Source organism: Protopterus annectens, chromosome 6.part1 (genome assembly GCF_019279795.1).
Source record: "Protopterus annectens isolate FY-2018-M chromosome 6.part1, PAN1.0, whole genome shotgun sequence".
Classification (NCBI taxonomy): domain Eukaryota; kingdom Metazoa; phylum Chordata; order Ceratodontiformes; family Protopteridae; genus Protopterus; species Protopterus annectens.
In genome coordinates this window covers 254,999,053-255,016,816 of record NC_056738.1, presented here as the reverse complement: position 1 = coordinate 255,016,816, position 17,764 = coordinate 254,999,053, and the positions used below count along the sequence as shown (strand labels likewise).

The following is a 17,764-nucleotide window of genomic DNA, read 5'->3' as shown; positions in this document are numbered from 1 at the left end:
CTTTTCTTGATTGAGTCCCCATATTTCCTTACTGTACATCTGCTTGTATATCTTGTGTGCCCATTTTGTTTTCACAGTGCCACACCTCTTAGTACAAGTGATGTCCCACAACCATCAACTTGTGCTCTGCCTATCTGATCTGCATATTGAAACCCAACTGCATTTCTGCCCCATTCTGTACTTAACATTTCTGTTCTTTAATGCTCACTTGTTGCAATCCACTGCAATGCTGCAGCATTACATCTGCATGCTCCATATGGCAGTTCCTCAAGTGGTACTGCCTGCATAACCTGTTGTACAATTCAGACTGCACAATGCACATACCTCTATGTGGGCTGTTAATCACTAGTCTGCTAGAGTGACATGTTGTGCGGATGGTTCTTTCTGGTAACATTTCTATAACTTTTTTATCCTAACACTAATTAGAAAGCGTTAATGCTGTGACTCATTTTGGAATAAATATTGTTTGATATCTTGCACTTACTCCAGCTTAGATGGTCTATAAGGAGCCTTCAAGTGTTAAACACAATGCTTTCTCACTTCTGTAGACTCATAGTATTTTTGCTACTTTATGTGACACATCATAGTTCTGTTTACTATGCATAAAAATACAATATTTAGACTTGTAAAAGTGTTATCCTCAATATACAGAACAATACCTAACAATCTCCAAATATAATGTTAGGGTTTCTACTCACCAAAACAAAAAAAGGACTACTGTGGGGTATTAGCTTCTAAGTATAGTGTTGTAGACAGACAGCTAACATTGTCTGAAAGTGATTTGATAAGGTTTCTGTTTAATATCCCTCCATGATATGTGAAACAAGATGTGTGTTTTTGCTTGAAGGCTTTCAATTTTGAGGAATGAAAGAAGAGGCGTGCTCATGTCATTTTTAATTTTCCTCTTGTTGTTCTAACTGTGGATTGGCAGGCCATAAATGATATGAAAATTGTTATAACCATAGGGAATAATTTCTAGGTGGATGGTTGCAGACTTCCTTGCTATCTGATGCAAAGCTGTATTTTGCCTTAAATGCATATCTGAAAACAGGAATGAGTGACCTGCTCATAGAGTTGCATTTCATTAAACTGTCTCTGTTTTTTTTTTTTTCTTTTTCTTGTTTTTAATGCTGGTCACAGACAGAAAAGTTTTGATTGCTTTATTAAGAAACTGGTACATCAAGCAAAGGGAAACAACACCATGTCTCAGCACATCAAAATAAAGGGAAACAATACCGTGTCTCAAGTAATGATTTATTGAATACAAACGAGTACAGAGTATACACAAACAGTTTTCAGAACAATGCAGATTTAAAAAAGCCACACATTTAAAAAATAAATGTACAAAGACAGGTAAACAGCATACTGGAGAACAGCTTTTTCAAAATATGTTACAAGACTATACCAGTCATACGCATCTGACCATAATAGTATTTTGTGCCACATACATAAGTGTGAATAGCAATTTAGGACACTAGGGTTTTTCTGGCCATTTTATTAAAGTTAATTCAAAAGAGTTTTGTAAAAAAGGTTTAGTTAATGGGCATATACTCCATCAATACACATTGTAGTTATTTCAATTTCTGTTTCCCATTTCCAGGAATGGAATAAAAAAATCTGTTTTAATACCAGTAGTTTAAATACTTCATAATCATTTAGGAAACCTCTATTTACTTTAGCGACCATTTCTTGTGGATTAAATTTAGAAACACTGTGTTAAATGAGAAGTTACAAGTAGAAAGAAACAGTTGAGGATATCAATTTACATCTCAATTTAGTTTCTGCAAATCTTTGGAAACCTATTAAATGTATAGGACTTTAGGAAGACCTCAACTTGAGCTTTACAGACTATATTAGAGTGAAAAAAAGTTTAATAATAATTAATGGTATGGGGTAAAATTAAATTCAAAACAAGAATTTTACAACTATCTATCACATCATAGAACTGTGTCACACATTCATATTTCTGTCACAGATGCATGTTACAAATCAATGGCTCAGCCTCCAGAATTATTGCTGCCACCTTTGAGCAAAATCAAAGCAGCATAAATAGCTTTACAATTATCTAGTCTGATTTCTGTGTTCTTTCAGCTGTGATCCACAATCCTAGAAATAAGATGAATTTTGAAAAATCTGTAGAATGCTAACAAAATATTTTCTTCAGTTTATTTCTCTGTCAATAGCAAACAAATACAGAAAACAGTTCACTGTAAATTTTGCAAAAATTATAAATCCATTTTTATCATCAACAAAACAGAGACACCTATAAAAAATTACCCCTTCGTTATCTTTTTCCCCATCACCTGCAACAACTGAGAAATGGGAACTAATTAACTTTGTTAGGAATGTCTTTTATTTGGAAAAGTAGCAGCACGTGTATTTTAAAAGTGACATTGGCAGTTTAAAACCCTGCTCATTTTGTAACCTCTGCTTCCCCCCATATACAGTGCAAGGTGTACTTTAACTGCAAGAAAACATTGCTCTAGTAGATGCACATCGATACAGTGATGGACACAGAGCTTTTTGTTAATGGTAGAGAATAAGTATTCGATATATTATATCAGCTGTCTTTCAGAAAATGTACTTCATATAATGGTATTGTGTAATCAGTTATATGCAATTTTGACTGATCTGACAAAGAGGGGTAAAACATTATAAGAAATAGCACTGTACCCTCTCTCCTTCAGGTGCTCAGTAAAGACACAATGGTAAATAGTATAATTTCACTCAGCTTCCTTTTGCTACACATTGCTTTCAAAAAATTGAGTGGCATCCATATTTTCTTTAGAAACAAGTGTCAGAGACTCATTCTGTAAAAATAAACAAACAAATAAACAAAAGTAAACTAGAGGCACATCCACTATTTCTCACAGAAATTAAATATCTCTGATACAGGGTGAAATTCTCTACAAATGCCTTATCGACCAGTAGTTGCTGAGTGCAGCACAGTAAAGCATATATTTAACATTAATTTGTAAATGAGCCACAATATATGTTTAAGCTTTAATGCATGATAACAAAATGGTATTACCACAAATGTGAATTATATATGGGGTAAAATATTACACAAAAAGGCAGCTAAACTTTCTTGAACACATAGAAACAGCATTCAAGTTCTGGTATATGGCTTATTTTTTCTATTGTGATTAGAGCCAAGTAAATTTCACAAGCTCTCTTTAGATGAATGCACTTACTTCCTGCAGTGAGGGTAAAGAATAAACTTCATCAGTTCTTATGAAACTTTCAAAAATTAATATGCTCACATTTGTGCTAAACTGAAAGTCATTGTCATATGTGTGAAGTTATATTGTTATCATATGATGGTCTTAACAATTATCAATCATGACGAGAGTTAAAAAACGTCATAGTTGAAGTTCAGCATTTTTTCCAATTGCTGATGATTAAATCTTGCCAATGTTCTTTTCCTTATAGTAAATGGAACACACCAACATCAAGATCTTTTGATTTACTTCAACTGAAATCAAGGTAGAGGACACATTAAAATGTTTTGCTGTGCTTCCATAGCATATATTTTTGTCAAAGTGAATCATTTTTTCAGAATGATATGCTAAATTAATAATATGTAGCATCAGGCTTTTAAAATCCACCAGATATTCTATCATTACCTTATCCTGAGAACAATGCATTGTAAATGGATGAGACATATTTAAGAACACAGGTCCAAATGCAATATATACATTCTTAGCTTCTACCTTTTAGAAACCATTAAAAAGGCCACTGCCATTTCTTTTGGGGGAATTACTTTTCTTCCAATTATTAAACGTATTACTAGTTTCAAATGTTGTATTACCTGTTTATACTTAAACATATTCATGTGCTCCATTTCTCAACAAAAAAAAATGATAAAATAAGATATAAATATAAGCAAGTAGTTTTATTCTCTCTTGCTCTCTGTCTCCATTCTCTTTTTCTCTTTAATTACATTTTAATTTGGCAAACGTGTAATCCCAGTGCTGTGTTCTAGGCTAGCATTTCAGTGTATGTGAACACACTTAATGATTAAAATAGTATACAATATAAAAATGCAAAACTTGTTTAAATATGGAACATTTTACTTCTGTAGATTTTCTTAATAGATTGTAAATGATATAATGCGCACTTTATAAAATAACTACTTAAATATCCTGATTATATGAATAAAACCATACATAAACAAATTAAGACAGCTATTTGTTTCGCATGTACAAATGAAGACAGTTTCATGTAGTTATGCACTAGTTTTAAAACCTTACAAATATAAGGATTAAATCTGAATCATTTGTAATCGTTAATATTGCCATTCCCAGTACGTTTGTGGTTGAGTTCTAATGCCAGACAGATCCACAGCGTTTTGATAGAATTCCAGCTGATCTGCACACAAAGTTTATCAACAGATTATTCCATATTTATTGTTACCAAGCTGATTGTCTATTTAGTATGTCCTGCTGCATTGTAGGTCATATTTCTGTTTCTGAACATCTGAAGATATATATTTTTAATTCAACTTGGCATCCATGTGGCATGTCATAAGATAGTTTTCTTCAAGCTTAGAAGCTCACAAGCGTATATACCATACTGCAAAAAAGCAAAAAACATAGACGAGTGAAACACTGACATGCATAACATTACATTTACAATACAAAGAAATAAGAACATAGGAAGATAGTATCAATAGTAGGCAAGTGATCTCAGGAACCATAATATGCCTAGGCATATATACCTGTAAGGAGACTTAAAAGGTCTTACCACCCTTTACTTACACTTCATGCCTCCCACAGCAAGCCGGACTGTACATAATAACCCTGTTGTAAGTCTGCATCTGCCCATTCAGTCAGTAAGACTATCCATAAAGACAGAAGAAGCCATACTTTGCTTGACCTGTAATGGTAAGTTATATTTTATAGGCTGGGACTACACTGAGTTAGGAACCTCCAGTGAGTCTTGTTTATTTTTTTTTGGTGTAGAATTAGGGTCCTGATATGGATGTTTGTAGAGACGTTGATTTTGTGAAGAAATAGGAAGTTAAATAGGACTGGATCTTTCATAACTCAAAAAGCAAGACACAGGTTACCTTGGAGCATCTGGTTGGCTACTGAGTATGAAAACAATAGTGCTAATTTGTCAAGATAGTTGAAGATTTAAGGACTTTAATTTTCTTGCTTAAAAATCATTACCAGTTAAGTGATATTCTTGAATTTTTACATACCAAAGCAACATTGTATTCAATGATGGGTCTGATGAGGGAAAAGTTTTGTGCTAAGATGGCTTCTTTGGATCTTGAAGACATTCCCTTGGAAAATAACTGAACAGATAGAACGATTCCCTGACTATGGAAGAAACATGATGACCAAACGAGAGAAAGAGAGTTGTTCACATAATTATCCAGGTGAATTATAACTGTATGTGTCTAACAAGGGCTACCATTCATATAAGGTGGGAAGATTTTTTTTTGTCAAATTTTAGTAAGCAGAACTTTTTTGCATTTAGCTTGAAAATGTTTTCAGTACAGCAGGTATATGCATCTTCCAGCCCTTGTTTGTAGAGGTTATTCTCAGTGGATAAGTGGTCGACAGTGCCCATCTTGCAGTCATCAGCAAACTTGGTCAATTATACCTCTGTGGTACTAGCTGGATGTCTAAAAATAATGCCAAGCAGGAGTAGTACCCGCATTAATCCCTGTGGTCCATACAAGTTAAAATTTCACCTTCAAAGAGGAAAGCATTGCTGTTCTCCTTTAAATCACTTTTGGGGGGGCCAAGCCTACCTGCACCCCCAATCCCACCCTCAATCTTAAACATGCTACTTCTGAGACTTGGCATACATCAGGAAAAAAGGGAACACTCTGAGAAACAGCATTCCTGCAGTTAATATATATAAACCTGTTTTCTGTGCCATAGAATCGTTTACATCCATATGAGGAAAAACCAGGAACTTGAGACATTGTTTTAATGTCTTCTATGATGGAAAGTACACTTAGGAGTGCAGACCTGCTCCCATGCTGTTCTGCAGTGTCAGTGCTGGAAAATTAATCCAAGCATGTGAGGTAAAAATAGAACCCACAGCCTTAAAATATTCCAGCAACAAAGGTGAGTGTGCTACCTGTTGAGTCACTGACACTTATGTGGTCTCTTGAAATATATAACGTGCTTAGGATGTGGTCTGACCAGAGCACAGGAAGGTAGAAACATTTCCATTTTGCTCCTGGAGTATATCCCCCTGAGGTTGGGCCCCAGCATTCTGTTTGGTGATGTTACCACCCTCTCACTTTACTCCTGGAAGTCCAGTCTAGGTGAGCAGCACCCACACAGGTCCTTCTGCTACCTTGTTCTGACCAGTTTTACTTCCCCATGATGATACTTTACACTGGGTTTCTGTGGCCTAAGTGCTTTATTTTGCATTTGTTTGCATTCAAAAAAAGCTCACCACCCTTCTTCTACTGAATCAGCCTTTCTAAATCCTTCCCTGGGCTCTTACCCCTATTCTCCACTACTGCACCTATGTTTGTGTAATCAGCAAAGACACTGAACCGTTTCTCTTTTACTACAATGAGGATATTTACTATATGATGATCAAGTTGTCATTTTCTTAATTCTCATCATTGTGCCTTTCACCTCAGCCCTCTGTGTCATACCACAGAACCATGCAGCTATCCATTTTCCCCATTCTTGATTCTAACCCTTCCCCTCCAATTTTTCCATTAGTCTCCTGTGTGGGATTGAGTCAAATCTTTGTTGAAGCCCATGTGGGCAATGCCTGTTAGAATTTCCCTGTAAAGTTCATCTGTAACTAATAAAACTTTATGACATTTGAAAGGCACCTACTTCTGGCAATGAAAGACATGGTCTGGTTGGTATTCTGAATATCACTGTTGTCTACTGATGCTGACAGCCTTTTTCTCAGAACTGTATCAATCAGTTTATCTGCTACTGCTGTTAGTGTAACAGGCCTATACTTTCTTATGATTGTTTCTAGCTCTCCATTGTGTAAGGTACCATACTTGCTGTCTTCTCTTCCTGTGTGACTTCTGCACTAGTTAGGCATCTTTGAATGTCTTAAATGGAGGAATTACTAGCTCACATTGAGAATTATATGAGATAATCTATCCGGTCTTTGTGCTTTGTGTGTCAAAAAGGTAGCCAAACCCCAATTCATGTCCTCCCTCTCTGTCCTGATGTCTGGACACTGTTAACTTCATTCTCATTTCTAGTTATAGCCTCTCAAGTCTGCAGCATTTCATTAAACAACAGAGTAAACTAATAAGTTAATGATTACAGGTGTCCAGTTTACTTCTCCTTGGCCTTCTTAAAATGCTACCACCTTAACAGTCTACTTGTCCAGAGACACTTCCCCAGTTCTGAGACAGTGCTGGACACACACACATGGTGAGATTTACTCCAGAATTTCAATTAATTCTTATATGTCCATACTGTTATCATCTCAGTCACTGGCATTCCTTATTCTGCTGCACATTTATATCTATTTCATTCATTTGCATCTATGTCAAAATGTTTTTGTTCTTCATTTAGAAAGAACACATAAGGACACCAACCATACACCTTAGTTACACTTCCTTATCTGAGCAGTGCAGTTATGTTTGACATCATTTTATACTTCTGCATACTTAGGTTTTACACAAGCTGACACAGTACCATACCAGTTATGGGGTAAACAGGCCAGTTACCCTGGGCATAAGCTGTGAGGGGGAGCAATCACCACTTCAGATGAGTTAATAATCATGCATGGCTACAGTAATGGCTTTCATTTAATCAACCATTGACACTTAAATGAATGTGTTTAACTCTGCATATATGCTTACAATTCTGGCAAAGATCCAGTACAAGTTTTTGCCACACTTAAAAGGACCGTTTTTGGTCCTTAGCTTTGGAAGATTTTTTTGGGGTCCTCAACTTCAGGTGAAAGGGAGCACCCATTGAACTACCAGCAGCTTTGTAATGGCAACATACTCAATGGAAAAGTTCAGTGCATCACAATACTCCTTTCTATTTTAAAGAAATAACTACTTTACCAGGAAAAGTGGCATTTCTGAGTCCCTGGTTTGATATAGGTAAATATCCATTTACTAAAAGAGTACATACTTTGAAAGCTTTACTTCAGAAAATCATGCAATCGAGTAGTTCCAGAACTAGCTCTGCACATTTCAGCTCTGGCATTAGCTCCATTTTCTCTAAAGTTTTAGACTCAGAAGGGAGCTAGTCAATCAGCAGAATCCATTTTGATTGAAAGTTGATTCACAAAAACAATATGTCAAAATAACTTTCAGCAACAATGGAGTTTTTCCTTTAGGTTAAACAACAGTGTGCATATATATATATATATATATATATATATATATATATATATATATACATAGGTTCACTTTGGAATCTCAAAATACTGAAATTTCAGTATTTTGAGACCAGTTGAGCAAAAATGCTGAATATCGAACCCGGAAATCTTGAACCGGTAGTACAGATGGTGCATTAGGTAAGTGTTATGTTTTTTAAGGGTTTTGGGGAGGATTTGTGTGTATGTGAATGTGTTGGGGAGTTTTAGGTGTGGGTAGGGTATGTTGGTAAGAGTGTAAGTGTGTGCTCAGAGTGGTGTTTGTATGTATGTGATGTGTGTTTGTGCAAGGGGGGTGTAGCATATGTGGTGGTGGGTTTACTCTCTTTCGGTGTTTAGTACGACCTCAGAGTTAGCATATATAAGTAGCAGGGTGTGAGGGGCACAGCCCCCCACATGGGGGCTGCAGAGGGGCTTGCTCCCCTGCTTATAGGAAGTTTAGGTGTGTGTGTTTGTTTTATTGCGTTCGTGTGTGTTGTTTTGGTTTGTTGTCGTGACGGGAGGTAGGTGTATTTGTGTTTGCATGGTGTAGTGTTTTTCTAATGTTCATGGTTTCACATTTCGCTGTTTTGGGGTTTAGGGTTTGTGAGTTTTTGGCTTTATAGTCTCGAGATACTGAAATTCTATATTTCAGTAGTTCAAGATTATAAAGTGTGTGTATATATATATATATATATATATATATATATATATACGTTTTGGGGGTGAGGTGTCCATCCACAAGAGGGGATCACAGGGGGTTGCATCCTGCAAAAATAAGAATTAGCTTTGAGGTTTAACAAAATTTGTTTCAATATATGTTTTCAGCAAACCATCTCTTGATTGAAGCAGATTTTACCAATCAGTATGAATCCATGAAAAATATACTACTATGTAGATTGAGTTCAGTTTCATTTCTCTGAAGAGGTTTGTTATCAAAGTTCATTTTTTCTGCATTTTGTAAGTTCTTAGGTGTATACTAGGCTATTGGCCACAGGGACCTTTATAAGCATAGCCATGCATTCTCAGTGTATCTGACAAGTTTTATGAATCTTAAGATTATTCGAAGAGGAATATGTAAGCTTGGGCTTGGGTGGTCAAGCATTTACATGGAGGCTCTGTCCATTAGGACAGGTGTCAGACCAGGAATGAATTTTTGATTCCCCATCCACTGGTCCAAATTATATTTCAGTTGAGTTAGGGAAGAACTCCACTTTACATGGATGAGAAGCCAGTTCCAGATAAGGGGTAGTCCCTGAGATCAGTCCTTGATCAGGTAATTCTGATGCAGTCTGTTTTTTGGGTATGCAGAAGGCCCATTAGAACAGGATCTAAAGATGTTCTGTATACCAGACATAGATCACTCCCTCAACAGTCTGTAGGACACTGAGTACAGGGATAGGGCTTTGCAACAATCCACACAGGACATGTATTCTTTTTGTGAGGAACCTGGACTGACTAGTTCCTATCACTCTATTTTCCATTACTCTAATTTTCATTTGATCACTATGCATTCTGAGAGTGATACCTCCATCTGTTCATCTTAATCATCATCATCATCATCACTGCCCACCTTTTTTCCCATTTTCTGCAGGAGGTCAGGGGTTGTGTCACTTGTTGCCTTCTCTCTCTATCCAATGCCACTCTTTCACCTGCTTCAACACTCATGGCTGACTGTCACAGGTCTTCTCTGACATAATCCATCCACCTCTGCTGGGCACTCTCATTTTCTCTTGCCTTCCTCCTTTCTGTCCCAAATACTCATTATCAAATTGTCTTCTGCTATCCTGCACATGTGAATGAACCACTGCAGTCTGTTCACTTTGAACCCAATCCCCCATCTGTTCCTACAAAACAAAATGAGATGAGACTTAGCATGTTAAGTACTCACACAATGACTCCACTTGTGAAATCTCATATTCATATCCCAGTGGCACAATGAATTTAACTCATGGAGTTACTTTTTGTTCACCTATGTATTCACCCAAAAGTACTGCAGATACTGATTTTGGCTCAAAGCTACAACCAAATTTAGTTTGACAAAGTCAGACCTTGATCTGATATGACTACTAATAAATAGCTCTGCTACCGACTGACCAGTAGTACAATCAGGTATGATCATGTATTGTAAAAGGAATAAAAAACATACAACATTGTTTTTGATAATTTGCTTTTTCTTGCCAGTTTTTAATGTCAGCTTTTTCAGTAAATCATGGGAAATGAAATGAAACATGCTATGTTGTTTAACAGAATGATGAAATTCTTCTGGTATGACCTAAGTATAATTATTTGTACCTCCGTGTTCTGTTAACCTACAAGGAGCAAACAATCTTGCTGGTTTAATTACTGTGATGCAGTCTCGTTCAGTAGAAACACTTCTAGCCATTTTTAATACACAGCCACCCAGTCATGCAATGCCCGTGAACAGACCTGAAGATCAGACTGCAGTCTTTTCCAGCATCTTCCTTGAAATTCCCATGTAAACAGAAGTTTTGATTTCAGCTGTTCTATCTGACATGCTACACATACTTTGTACAATTACTCTATATTTCATTGTCTGACTTTGGTTGAAACATGAACTTTCATGGCAGGGTCTTCTTTTTCACAATACCAGGGTATTCAACATGCAGTTTAATCCATGCCTTGTTTTCTCAGTTTTTAAAGAATGATAATTTGTTCCCAAAACAAGAGACAGCCATTATTTGTTGATAATATAGCATACCTTTAAGTTTGTATATGCTTTAAGAAGCAAAATTTCTTTTGCAGTGCTTATCAGTCAAAACAATTTCTTCTTTTTTCTTTTTACCATTGTTATAATTTTAGCTTTTACTTGAATATCCTAAAAATTATTTTCTAAAAGAACATTTCTGTACTCTATTCTCCCTTATGTAAACAATTAAATGTTTGCCAGGCCTGGCTCCAGAAAGTCTGTTCTTCAATTTTTCCCTTAGAACTGCTCTGTTAGGAACCTAAACAGTTTACACCTACACTAAAAAGTGCAGCACTTGTTCCAAATAGCTTTTTCTTCTCAAAAAGCTCAGCACTTGTCTTATAAGCATATCCCTTGTCTTATAAGCATTCTCTTAGCAGGTCAAGCACTCCCCTGCTAAGCCCACTACTTTTCTGTCTCATACCAACTCATAATTCTTTCTAGCATGTCGAAGGGTCAGATGCTGGCGTCCTCTATTGCCCAGTTGGTGAATCTGGGAATTCTGAGACAATGTTACAATTGCCTCATGTACACGGACAACCCTCTCCTCCTCCCACGTAACACTAACACTTGTGAGAGAAGCAGCTATTTAGCCAGACTGGAGGCTGAGCTCTCTCAACTCAGGACTGGCAAGACCAGGCAGGAGGAGAAGGCAACTACACACACCACAATACCAGTCTCACATAACTCAACCACACCACTGAATCAAACACATAAACACACTAAGACATACTCGGAGGCTCTGAGTAAAAATTTACCTAAACAGCAGAGGCCTCCAAAGCAGACACCCAAGCAACTGCAAACTCAATACACCACACAAACAACACATAAACAACAAAATCAGTGTGCAAAGCAGTCACTGCCCTTAAGGCCAAATACAACACCAAACATACTTGTCATAGGTGACTCCATAGTCAGACACACTGACGTCCCGCTCACCAGACTGAGTAAGGAGAAGGTCACAGTAAGCTGCCTGTCGGGCGCTAGAATCTGCCACATAACACAAGCACTCAGGTCTCTCAACAGCAGGTACAAGTACGACTCAGTCATTGTCCACGCTGGTGTCAACGACCTGAGGCGCACCTCCTTGGACTACATGAAAAGAGACATTGAGGAGCTCTCTGATTATGTAGCCCAGGCAGGTATGACCCTGACCTTGAGCAGTATCCTACCTTCACCTAGAATGATGCCACAATACAGTGATAAGATGATCAGCTTTAATAATTGGCTTAAATTCTGGTGTCATTCAAAGGGGATCAATGTCTGTCTGCCTGGGATGACATGCTGGACAAGCCACGCGGCTTCGCAAGGGACGGCTTGCACCTGTCACCCCTAGGCTTCGGGATATTGGAAAAGGCTCTTGCCACCCCCATAGTGCCTTTTTAGGCAAGGCTCAAATTCTAAACCTACCACCCTAGAACACAAAAAGTAAAAACTAAGGGTAATGCTGCTCAATGCCAGAAGTCTCAATCTCAAGATGCACGCACTCGAGGCCCTTCTCAGTATGGAGAACATCGATGTCTGTGCTGTGACAGAAACCTGGTTCAAGGCTCCTGAGAGCACCCCAGCACTATCAGGTTTCACCTCATATCATGGGTTCCAGCCCCAAAATCCGGACAACACCAAGAAAGGAGGGGCGGGTGTCCATATTCATAAAGGACACCCACACCTCAAGGTTGGTAGCAACGCACGATGCATCGGAGACCATCCAGGTGCAATTAACCATAGGCAAGACTGCTCTGCAATTTGTAGCATGTTACAGGCCACCCTCTCAAACTCAGGAACCTCACATGGCCTTCCTGAAAACAATGGAGGGGATAAATGTATCTCCAAACACCATCATACTAGGTGACTTCAACTACCCTAATATAGACTGGGAACACTACTCAAGCCCAAACACTCTAGCCCAAAGGTTCCTGGAGTTCATAAACTCAAATGCCATGGAACAACTAGTCACCATCCCCACAAGAGGAGAAAACATACTTGATCTCATCATCATGAACATGGGATCACAATGTTCAACACCGGATGTATACCCCTCACTGGTGAGATCAGATCATAAACTAATCTCGCTGGAGGTCCTCATCCCGTCCCCACCTGAAATAAAAAGACCACAGTGAAAACTTCTCAAAAGCCGACTTCACACTTCTAAAAACTAGTGTGGTCTCCTTTAAGGCCCCTGAGCCAGTGGTAAACATTACTCAAACCGCTGAATCACTTACAAATGCCTTCTACCAGCACCTACAGGACTGCATGGATCAGGCAATCCCAAACAAAACTAAGACTCTTTGTACCAAAGGCAAGCGTCCAGTCTGGTGGACCCCAGCCATAAACAAGCTCTACAACAAAAGGAGGAAGCTACTACAAGATAGAGCAAAATCCTTGAAAGGTAAGACACCTTTGATCATTATAAGTAAAAACTAAGAGCTCTCATAAAATCATCCAAGGCAAATTTTGAGAGAAAAATCGCCAAGGACTCAAAAGACAATCATAAGGCCTTCTTTAGCTATGTTAGAAACCTAGGAGGAAACTCCCAGATATGCTCAGAATTAGTTCAAAATGATGTGAAGATTACTGAACCTACACACATTGCCAACATACTGGCTGACAGGTTCAGTGCAAACTTCTCCCCCTCCCCAAAAGGAGAGATATCTATACCAGAGGATTGTAGCCCCAAACATCTCAAACGCCCAGGTGAGAACTGCTCTCTCCAAAGCAAAAACACAGCATCCATGGGACCGGATGGTGTCCCGCCTGTGTGCTCCACGAACTCAATGAGGAATTAAACCCGCAGTTAGGACAGCTGTTTAATCTTAGCCTCACCTCAGGATACGTACCCAAGGAGTGGCGCACGGCGACTGTGGTCCCACTTCACAAGGGCGGTGCCTCCACCGACCCTGGAAATTACCGTCCCATTAGCTTGACAAGCCTTATCTGCAAAGCCATGGAGAGGATCATAATGGAACTCATAAATAAAGACATAGGGAACTTGCAGACTTTGGATCCAACCCAGTTTGGCTTTGTCAAAGGCAGATCATGCCTTTTAAACTTGGTTGACTTTTTCGAAACAGTCAACAAGGCCATTGATGAGGGAAAGGCAGTCCATACAGCCTACCTTGACCTGGCAAAGGCCTTCGACACAATACCCCACTCAGGTATAATCGAAAAACTCATCAGCTTGAATGTAAACCCATACATCACAAGATGGGTTGCAAACTGGCTAAGTGACAGAACCCACAGGGTCAGAGTTGCTGGAGCCATGTCAGACTCAAAGCCTGTCACAAGTGGTGTCCCACAGGGCTCAGTCCTGGGTCCACTCTTGTTCGGCATCTACTTTTCTGAAGTACAAGCAAACACAGGAGGGTTATGGCTGACAAAGTTTGCAGATGACTGCAAACTGCATTGGATAGTCGAAAACACATCTGACACAGATATCCTTCAGAAGGGCCTCACAGAAACGGATAACTGGTGCCAGAGCCATGGCCTAAAGTTAAATGCCAAGAAATGCATAGTCATACCCTTCGGAAAAACAAGGTTACCCCTAGCTACCATATAGGTGGCAATCCACTGAGCACAGAAGAAGTCATCAGGGATCTGGGGACCCAGGTTGACGGTAGCCTTCGTTTGACACTCATGTTGCTAAAGTAGTTAGGAAAACCTTCTACATTGCCCACCTGATCATGAAGGGATTCACATCTAGATCAAGGGAGGTCATCGTCCCCCTGTACTCATCACTCATAAGACCTATGATTGAGTACAATGCCCCATTCGGAATGTATCTGACCCGACACCTGCAGCAGCTGGAAAGGCCCCAAAAGTTCCTCACCAAAAGGATAAAGGGTCTCAAAAATATGTCTTATGCTGCCCGACTGAAAGAACTCCAGCTCTATTCAGTCTCATACCGCTTGCTCAGAGGTGACCTGTGCCTGACATATAAGGTCATGTCAAACCCTGATTTGATGAATATGCTTCACCTCAAAAAATCTAGATCCCTCAGAACCACAAGGGCGGGAGACTTAAACCTTGACACGGTTATTAATAGAATGTGCTGGTGGGACAGATTCATCACCCAGAGACTCCCTATGCTGTGGAACAAAATCCCGGTACACGTGAGGCAGAGCACCTCGCTGGCCTTGTTCAAGAGGAATCTTGACCAATGGATGGGGGATCGCAGATATACCCCAGGGATTACTTCAGTGTCACTGCTTGACAGAGGCACAGCAAAATAATGGGCATAGTTTTATTCAAACTAAAGGGGTGGCGAAAGCCAAATAACTATGGGCTAGGCTTATAAATGCCCTTGGGCAGATAGCCTAGTATGAACCTATGAACCTATGAACCTATGAGAAATGTAGGTTACTTGGTGGAAGGAGGGAAGTGTTAGTGGCAGGATGGAAGGAAATAGGAAGTGAGTTGTGATATTTTTGATAGGGGAAGGGCTTGTCGTATTTAAAGGGCATGGACTGAGTTTTCACTGTCTTTGGCATGGGTTTTATTTGCAACCCTCTGCCCTCCATGAGTTTGGATTAGTCAAATATTTAGAGGTTTAGGTGAGGAGGGCACTTCATGGTCTAGAAGGCATTTTCATCTTCCTCCCATTTCCTAATGGAGATCAAAGGATGGTTTCTGGGAGTGAGCAATGGTGAATATGCTCCTGTTGAAAGCACTGCTGTGATTTAAGAAATAAAGGGAACAGTCTGCAATGCAATTCTCATGGGGTGAGAGTCTAAAACACTGCAAGTTTCCTAAGTTGTATATAGTTACTGTGATGCATCAATGCATTTAGACTGGTTTATGCATTAACACTTTTCTGGGTGATCCCAATGGAACACTATAAGAATTGTTTGAATTCTGAGACATGTATTTTGTTGTCGCATCATCTTTGAAGTCTCTTGTGTACTGGTGATACATGGTTTGGCAATATAATGTTGGTCATATGGTTATGTTGGTATGGTTATCTGTGTTTTGAGGAGTTTAACTGCAAGGACTACTGAACTTCAGTTGTTTCTGAAAATGTAATTCTCAAGAGACCCTCTGAATTACCATGTCCTTTGGACATTATGTTTTCTATTTGACAGTCATATGTCAATAACAGGCTTGCCCAATTATTGAGGCATCAGTCTCATACTCACCGAGCAAAGATATTTATTTACAATCCACAATCAGTGTAAACCTTCTACTCCAAGGTTATTTTGTTTCTATACTCACATATCAGAGCTATGACCTCTTTCCAGTTTACGAACAAGCTGGAGAAATGTTCTGGATGCAGAAAGCTTCCTTCACCTTATGGCAGAACATGTTAAATCACATAAGTGGTAGCAGTGAGGGCATATTATGAAGTGTGCATTCCTTTTCAGTCTATAACATGCCATAAATATTCAGGCAGTGAATTGCAATGCTCACATTTCATTTTTTTCTATCCCAGGCTATACACTCTTGCAATCTTTTCACTGTGTCTTCCCAGTGCCTAATGCATTATTTAGCTTCAGCATCACATTCAAATTTTCCCACACATTTGTAATTATGGAATGCGCAGCACTCACACTAAATAACAACATGCTATGCACAATCTGGAGCAACATTCCTTCAGTAGAAAGGACAAAAAATAACCAATAGCAAATTATTCATTATAATTTGCAAATCCACGTGTCTGCACCCAAGTCTTTATGTTTATTGGACCAGTGTATGTGTTCTATAAAAACATAATGATGCTTCTAATGGGTTATATAAATGGATTACAAATCTTCTATTTAAATAGTTAAAATGAAATCATAACATTTAAAATATGCAGTGAAACAAATCCAGTTAATTAAGTATACTAATTTACTTCATTAAAAAAAAAAAAGGCTAAAGAAAAATTCTTAGTCAGGGATATGTGAATAAAGTAAATTTGGACATTTTCTTTCTAAAAATAACAAATAATTGTCACCACCACAGAGGAATTTATTAGTGACAATTACCTTTATCAATTTAAAACAGTGAGCTCTACCAAACTGCATGACACATTTTAACAAACCACTGCTCGTACCTAACATTCTAACATTATAAACATGTTCTACTACTCCTTTTTCATTTGTTAGATCTAAATTGCCACACACCAGCAGTGGGCTTGGTAAACCAAACCTTTGATGGTACAAGTGCAAAAGTAACCAAATATGAATAATCTGCATATTACTGGATTCATAAAAGCTACTATTTTTGTTGATGATATACCTGGGTATTTACTAAAGAATTTAGCTCAAGCTGTATGACTCATGCTGAAAGGTCCTTCTACTGTGCCGTGCCCATTTGTCATTCAAAAACATGTTAAATGTGATGAGGTAAGGCTTCATTATTGGCTGATTTGCATGTTTCTTGAATTGTAGTCAACACTATGATGTGCAGATCATACTTATCTGCACATCATGGTAATGACCTGCTGTTTATGTAGGAAGTGGAATCCCCTCCCTATCATTGTCACATAAACACACACACAAACACTCTCCCATACACATACCACAGTTCCTGTAACTGTGCCTCCCCTACCTGCCCTCCAGTGGTTATTCCCATGCTGTGATACTTTAGTGGCATTACAGCATGTGCCTCTTAAGCCCTTGTGGTCTAGTATATCGCTCTACCCCCTCAAGCTCTGTTATTATGTCTGTGCCATTATGGCATGTTAAAGTGCCAGCCCTGTTTGTCCACTGGTTTCCTCAACCGTCGATCCCTGTTATGATATTTGTTTTGCTATGT

The 17,764-nt window shown here is 38.7% G+C and overlaps 1 protein-coding gene across 1 annotated transcript in view; it reads right to left on the bottom strand.

Moving 5' to 3' along the window:
* Positions 1–1,240: 1,240 nt before the first annotated feature.
* Positions 1,241–17,764, bottom strand: part of CNIH2 (cornichon family AMPA receptor auxiliary protein 2) — a 1,918,708-nt gene continuing 1,902,184 nt past the window's right edge. Inside the window, exon 6 of the mRNA XM_044075684.1 lies at positions 1,241–4,575. Within this exon, the coding sequence (XP_043931619.1) occupies positions 4,548–4,575 (28 nt within the window). The 3' untranslated portion in view covers positions 1,241–4,547. The remainder of the gene's footprint in view (positions 4,576–17,764) is intronic.